This window comes from Puma concolor, chromosome D4, assembly GCF_028749965.1.
Source record: "Puma concolor isolate L17-30 chromosome D4, mPumCon1.1.hap2, whole genome shotgun sequence".
Classification (NCBI taxonomy): Eukaryota; Metazoa; Chordata; class Mammalia; order Carnivora; family Felidae; genus Puma; species Puma concolor.
This window is the reverse complement of record NC_141679.1, coordinates 29,310,705-29,317,913: the sequence shown is the minus strand read 5'-3', so window position 1 is coordinate 29,317,913 and position 7,209 is coordinate 29,310,705. Positions and strand designations below refer to the sequence as shown.

The window sequence follows — 7,209 nt, the reverse complement described above, 5'->3', positions numbered from 1 at the left end:
CTCCTGTAAGATTACATTCGCCACCTATAATTCCTCGCCCGCTGCCCGCTTCCAGACTGTGGCCTCGCACTGCTGCTCGGTTTTCCTTCCGCGGGCAGGTCAGGAGACTCTGCTCTCCACAAGTCAGTAAACACTGCAGGAGAAATGTTCCGACCCTAGCACAGTAAAACACAGACTAGTTAACCAAGTTCAGTCAGATCTGGGCTGAGTCCCACGTGAGCCTGGAAGATGTAAATACAGACTTGGGGGATGGAGGAAGGGCGGCGTGGGGGAGAGACGGGGCAAAGAAAACAAAGTAGGCAAATAAAAGCGATGGGTAGACTGAAAATTATGCCTACCAAAAATGACTACCACTCGTTTTCATATTTTACAGTAATATAAAATGAATAAAAGCTGAAAATACCACAGTGTTACTTGAATGTTGTAGAAATAGACAGTGGATGCAGGAAAAAGGAGAAACTGGCTAACGTGCCTCTACTTGTCGCGTGGCAGACATTTAAAAACACTTACTAAACTCAACAGAGAGTTAACTACTGAGATTCCTACTAACAGGTTCAAATCGTAGCAAAAGGTTAACACATGACCTCGGTTTAAATACTCATTACCACACAGAATTTGATCTGTACTTCAGAATAGACACTCGGGCAATCAGGGGACGGCACCCTGGCTTCCAGCTGCAGGGTGGCCTCTGTGCCTTTCAGAACTTGCTCTGATGCCCTTGGTCACTGATCGCACTCCATTTCACCTTGCCCTTGAAAATATCGCAGGCTTTGCCTCAGGGAGCTCCAAACCCTCTCCTGGCTGTAACACAGGCAAAACAGTGGGCAAAGGGCTCGGCTGCCTCGCAGAGCCAGGAAGAAAGACTGGACACGCTGATAATTAATATTCTCTGATACAACTCTGAAATCTCCCATCTTCTGACCTCTCTACCTCCTCCCTCAAAGCTTCAGCTTTCAGCTTCATTCTTTGAAGTGAAGTTCAGTGTGTTGATCTCAACCTACTTCATTTTCGTATCCTCTTTAAAACTGTTGCCCACGTTTTCTAAGAAAAGTCAAACGTGCACCTTGCCCATAAGCTCTAATACACAGCCTCTACGGAGCCGAGAAGGCTCAGCAAAGAACCCCATTTTCTTGGTAGGTGAAATCCTCAGCACCCCCTTCTCATTCTCTGAAGGCGTCACAATACTTCAAGTTCAGATTTGGGGAGTGATGGTACCTAGTAATCCACAAAGGTAACGGCTTCCCTTCATTCACACCTGGCATACGGTCTACTTGAGTAATCTTATTTTTGGCTTAAAAAAATCATAGCTGGAAATTTTTTTTTTGCAATACTAAGCAAGCCATAAAACTTTTCCCTTCTTTGGACATTTTATGATCAGATTCATCACCTTACATTTTTTAAAACACCTAAAGCATGAAAGTTAAACAAACACAACCTACCACAGCATGCCGAGGTATGGTCAGAAAACTCAAGTCTCTTCAAAATGACACCTTTTTCTATTACTGTTTAACTGAACTGACAGATATGACTCTGTTTAAAAAGGTTAGGGCTGGGGTGCTACTTTTCACACACTGGATGTCTCCCTACAAATGACCAGGATCCTAGGCCAGTTCTTTTCCCCATTCTCTTAGAAGCTGGCCTTGGTATCCTTACATGCACTCTGGAACTCTGGGATCACCTTCATTATGATGTGCTTTGTGCACATTCTCGGACGCTGCAATGCCCATACTAAGGCAACACATCACAGAAGTCAGCAGCAATGCTATCAGCAAGAACTTGGCTTCAGAACCAGGAGTGATTCATCATACATTCTAGCAGCAGAAAAACAACACACATCTATTTTAATCCCCTGGTGCTATCAAGAATCAAAAAACAGTACAGTAATTAAGTAGGCGCAACAAAAATTGTATCTGCTATAACATTTGTGAAAACGTTATTCACTTTTAAGAGCTTTCAATAAAAGTCACTCAGAAAACAACAGACTATACTTACCTTATTTCATACTATTTATTACAATGACAAATCAAGTTTTAATTTAATATAATTTCAGGAGAAAATAGGTAGTCCAAACTTCTGCAAAGTAACATATTGAAATTCTAAATTTAGAAAAACAAGTTTTTCATGTGCTTTACAGTAAATAAAATCCCTCCTAGGGTTTCAAAAGAAATCCATCGTCTCCCTCCATTTTTAAGATTACTCTAATTTAAAGTCCCAAAGCTAAGTGAGTGTGCTGTGTCTATCACAACCGAACAGAGAAACCCGATATTGTGGGCAATTTATTCAGAAAGCCCCCCCCCGCCCCCGCCCGTCTAGAAGTACCTTAACAACTGCCATAATAACGACTACTGGTCTAACATAATAACGGAACCCGCTTATGTCCCATTGCTCTATTTAATGGACATGAAACATAGCTCCATCCGGGGTCATCCTCTTCCTGACAACATAGTACGTCCATAATCAATAGCACTGTCAACCAATTTTTCTGTGTAACTATGCATGTTAATTTACAGCCTACTGTAAATTTAATTAAAACTTAAAAAAAAAAAAACAAAACGCTACTCTATTGTTGTGACCAAGTCCTCTGGGGCGGACAGGGAGCTTTCTCAAGAACTCCACCCGGTGCTCTCTCTCGGGGGCCCTACCTTTTCAAACAGTTCTTCGGTCTCCCTTCGCTTCCGTTTTCGGGGTCTCCGGTTCATTCGAATCCATTTCTCGACCTGAAGTTCAAAAACCACAGAGCATTTTAAACAGGACGACGGGTCGTCAGGGCCCTTCCTCGGCGTGAGAAAGAAACGATCGACCGCCTCGCGACGCAGCCTTCCTGCGCTTCACCTGGGGAAGCCACGGGCACCTTCCGGGCCCGCTGGGCGGCCTCAGCGCCGGGGGCCCGGGAGGCGCGCGGGGGTGCGACGCACCCAGGCCGTGACCTTCGCCCGGGCCGCTCCCTCCGGTCACGGGCCCGGCTGCCCGCCCCCGCGCCGGTGCGCGCCGGAGCCCCCCGAACGGGGCCATCTTACCCACCGCGGTCGCGCATCGCGCCGCGGGGACTCCGCGGCGGGGATGCGGCGCCGGACCCACCGCCCCAGGGAGGGAGAGGAGGGAGGGGAGCGCGGAGAGCGCGCCCCCCGCACTCACCTCGACGCTCACTTGCCGCGCAAGCCCGCACTCCGCCCCGGCCTGGCGTTCCCTCTGCAGCGGCTGCGGGGGAAGGGGACAGAGTCAAGTTTACCCCGGCAGCCGCCCCAGCCTCCCTCCCCCGCGCCCCACCAACTCGGCGCGGTGACCCACTACCTCGACCGCGGAAGGTGAGGGTGAGAGCCGGGACCCCGCCGCCCGCGCCCAGCGCCCGCCGCCCGGCCAGCCCGCTCGAGAGCAGCGGGCGCGCGGGGCCCGCAACACCTAAGGCGCAGCGCGGGCGGCGGGCGGCGCGGGGCCGGGGCGGCGGCGCGGGCGGAGGGCGGGCGCTGGGGCGGAGGCGGGGCCTGCCTTAAAGGTATAGGCGGCCGGGCCGGCCTCCCCGCAGGTCGCGCCCGCCCCCGCCCCCGCCGGCGCGTCCCTATTTTATTGTTCTCTTTGCGAACGTCTTTCTTCCTCTCCGCGAGTCCCGCCCGCGCCCGCGCTCCCGCGTCCTCCCACGCGCGGACCGACCCGGGCGCGCACGCCTTACCTTTCCAGCCCCCACCCCCGCGGGCTCCGGGGAACCCGCGAAAGGGTTTCTCAGCCGCTGAGCGTGCCGGAGCGCGGCCCGGCCGCAGGAGAAAGGGCTTAGCTTGAGAAGGGCCCCCACCCCCGCGGCCAGGCCACCTCGCTTCTCCGGTCAGAAACCTAAGTGTCCAGATGGCCTATGCGGAGCGGAAAGGAACTTTCCTAGTGGACTTTTTTTTTCCGGGAATGGATTAGACGCCATTAAGTAGACATTTTTCAGTGGCCCCTCCGGACTCCGGGGCTGTGGCAGGTGACCTCCCCAGGGAGAAACCGGGAGCGCGTAAAGTCGAGCCCCGCGCACCGCCCGCGCTTCGACGGAGCCTACACGCTCCGGTTAAGCGCAGTAGGCACCGCACGCGCTCTGCCCATGGAACCCCACCTCCACCCCACCCCCGCCAGCGACAGGGGGAGAATTTAAAGGGGGACATTCTGTATTCCTTATTAGGGGAAAGTTTCCCCTTAGTTTGTAAAAGTCTGCGATACTCCCAAGTTTTTCCGCCGATCCCCAAAAGACTTTCTTCCTATCCGCATCAGAAGTTGGCTGAACCAGAATGGGGGTGAGCGCTTGGGGAGAGGAGTCGGGTAGCATTTCTGTTTGTTGATCTTGACCATCCCTTTAACTTTATCGCATTTCTTTAAAGAAAATCTGTCTTGCCCTCTCTTTATTGCTACCCCATCCTTCTTTCAAGATCAAAAGCTTTAGATCAAAGCCAAGATCAAACTCACTACTTTAAATAGAAGCAACTTTGCCACGGAGTATTTTACACAAAGAGGAGCTTCTTAATGGACACATCAGAGTGGAAAACTTTATTTTATCCCTTCATCCCATATTCATAACTGGACTACTTAAAATTACATTGATGATGCACTTATATGTCCTAAAATAAACAACAGGTCTGCTCAAATGGGGGATTCTTAAGTGTTTGTGCTTCCAGGAATACAAAGAAAAAAAAAAGTCACTCTATAGAGTTAGATAGGCATATTAGCCATTTTGTATCATTATTAGCTAAGTACTATGAAATGCGTGCTCATTTGGTAAAGATTTTTCAAAGTGGTAGTGAATCCTTATGTAATGTACAACTATCATATACAAATTTTCACTGTAAAAGAAATGCATAAAAATAGTGAATGTCTTGCAAATTTCCAGTGCACAGTACACGTATAGGCAGATAAAAGTTACAAATGATGAAGTGGATTATGTATATGCAGAGCTGCTTAATTTTAAATGGAAACAAAACCTTGAACTATTTGAGCTTCCACGCTGCTAATTACAGTTCCAGAATCAATAGAAATCTATATACTGGTAAACACTTCCCTTTACTCACTAGAATTTTTTTCCTTGGGAATTCACTATCCCTAAGAACTCTGCTACAAATCGTTCAACACTGACGTATTAAAACAGCACCCTGCCTAAAGTGGACCTTCCTTAAGTATCCTTTTTGTTGACTTATCAAAAATTTTTTGACACGTAGCCTTAAAAGAAACAAAAAACAAAATAAATTCCAACAATCCAGTAGCAGGAATGGATAACTATTGAAAATTAAATCCGACACAGATTTCTATGAAAGTCTATTATTACAGCTGGATAGTTAGTACTTGAAGGCTTGTTTTCCCTTATAATTCTCATCTTATTGTAGTCTCAAATACACACACACACACACACACACACACACACACACACACACACACACATGATTGTTCCTCATTCTAAAAATCCCACTGAGCTGCTGGAAAGATCTTAGGAATGGAGACCTGGGAACCCCATCTTGCTGCCAGTTAACAGTCTTCTGTCTTCCTAGCCTGTGGCTCATGGAGAACCTAATGGCTTCTGGCTTAAGCTGAGCAAAGGAAAGAATCCTAGTCATTCTGTTCTACTACTACTTTAAGTAGATAAAAGCTATGGTCCATTCTAAGTTCCTCCTAACTTGTCTCCTTTGTACTCATGCACCCTCATGACCACACCCATGATCCATCCTCCATGGAGAAGCCAGAAGAATATTTCCAAAGGTAGTTCAAATGATATCACTTTGCTTCACCAAGAATGTACTTCTTTCTCTTCTCTGCCTGGCTGGCTCCTACTTATTCTCTAGTTCTGACCTTAAACAACAACTCCAGAAAGGTCTTTCCTTATTCCCCAATCCAAATTATGTCACCCCTGCTATTCCTTCTAATAGCATCCTGTTTATTTCTTTTAAATTGCTTATCTTTTAGAGCTATTAAATTTTTTTTATTTTTAATTAAAACTTTATTTTTTAGAGCACTTAACAGAAAAATTTATGCAGAAAGCAGAGTTTTCATATGCCAACATAACACACAGTTTTCTCTGTTACTAACATCTTGCATTACTGTGCTGCATGTTACAATTCATGAACCAATATTTGATCCATCATTAGTAACTACAGCCCATGGTTTACATTAGGGCTCGCTCTGTGTTGTACATTCTATTAGTGCTATTTTTTATTAATTTGTTGAATGTCTATCTCCCAAACTGGCTTTAAAGTCCAGGAAGAAAAAAAAAAATAAAGTCCAGGAAGAAAGAGATACTGTCTCTTTTGTTGTTGATTTTTGTCCAGTCAATAAAAACACTGCTGGCACATAGTAGATACGAAATACATATGTTAAGTAAGTGAGTGGAAGACATAGGAACAAATGGCTAAATGAATAGCGTATGAAATTTCAAGGGGAAGAGTCTCAAGATGAAGATCTTTCTAATTAGCTCCTGTTTGTTTTTCCACTAAAATACCTTGTTTTGTAAAGAGCACAAAATTGTGCATTTTTTAAAGAGAAAGACCATGGACATCAGTTCATTGCTAGGGTACTTCTAAAATGACTTAAAAAAATAAAAACAGAAAAGCAAAAAGCAAATAAAAATAGAAATGAGAAATAAAGATTCCTAATTCCCTAATATTAATCATAAAAATTATATTCTAAAATGGTGCTAGCAGCTGAATTTAATTTGGAATAAAGCAGTAACATATTTCAAAATTATTGGGAAAATATTATTAGAAAAATTTTAATTCTTTTTTTGTGTTCAATATAACTTCCACACATTTCTCCTTTTGCCCACCTGAATCTCTCTTTCTTCATGGGCTGACCCTGACAAAGGTAAGGTGTGGAGAAACTGGAAGAAGACCACTTTTTAAAAATTGGAATTCTGTAGTCAGGGATGGATAGTCTAATAACTATCTTTAAGAAAGTGGTGAAAGCACTTTAAAGCTATATTTTAAAAACAGATGTTTTCCATTTGAATTATGTTTTGAAAAATGTTTCGTCTAGTAGAGACGCAAGTTTTGAAAGGAAGTTGTTCTAAGAAACTTTCTTGTCAATGCAGTTTATAATAGCTGAAAACAATTTCAGAGGCTGAGGAAAATGCCATTGCTTTAGAATAAAAGCATTACTTAATCTAGTGGCTGGAGACTACTTTTGGAGAGAAAACCTTTTTCTGTTTTTTTTTGTTTGTTTGTTTTGGTTTTGTTGTTGTTGTTGTTGTTGTTAAGAGGAAAT

At 45.0% G+C, this 7,209-nt stretch overlaps 1 protein-coding gene across 10 annotated transcripts in view; it reads right to left on the bottom strand.

Moving 5' to 3' along the window:
• AOPEP (aminopeptidase O (putative)) overlaps nt 1–7,209 on the bottom strand; it is a 344,323-nt gene that overhangs the window by 72,803 nt on the left and 264,311 nt on the right. For 9 of the 10 annotated variants that reach the window (XR_015243503.1, XR_015243504.1, XR_015243505.1 and 6 more), the window contains exons 12-13: nt 3,136–3,198; nt 2,643–2,717 (exon numbers count right to left, since the gene is read on the bottom strand). Coding sequence is in view for 5 of the 10 variants with exons in the window: in XM_086685158.1 (XP_086541284.1) it covers nt 2,643–2,717; nt 3,136–3,198 (138 nt within the window). In the remaining 5 variants the exon portion in view is untranslated. Of the gene's footprint in view, nt 156–2,642; nt 2,718–3,135; nt 3,199–7,209 lie in introns of all 10 variants that reach the window. The other variant, XR_015243507.1, reaches the window with a different exon arrangement.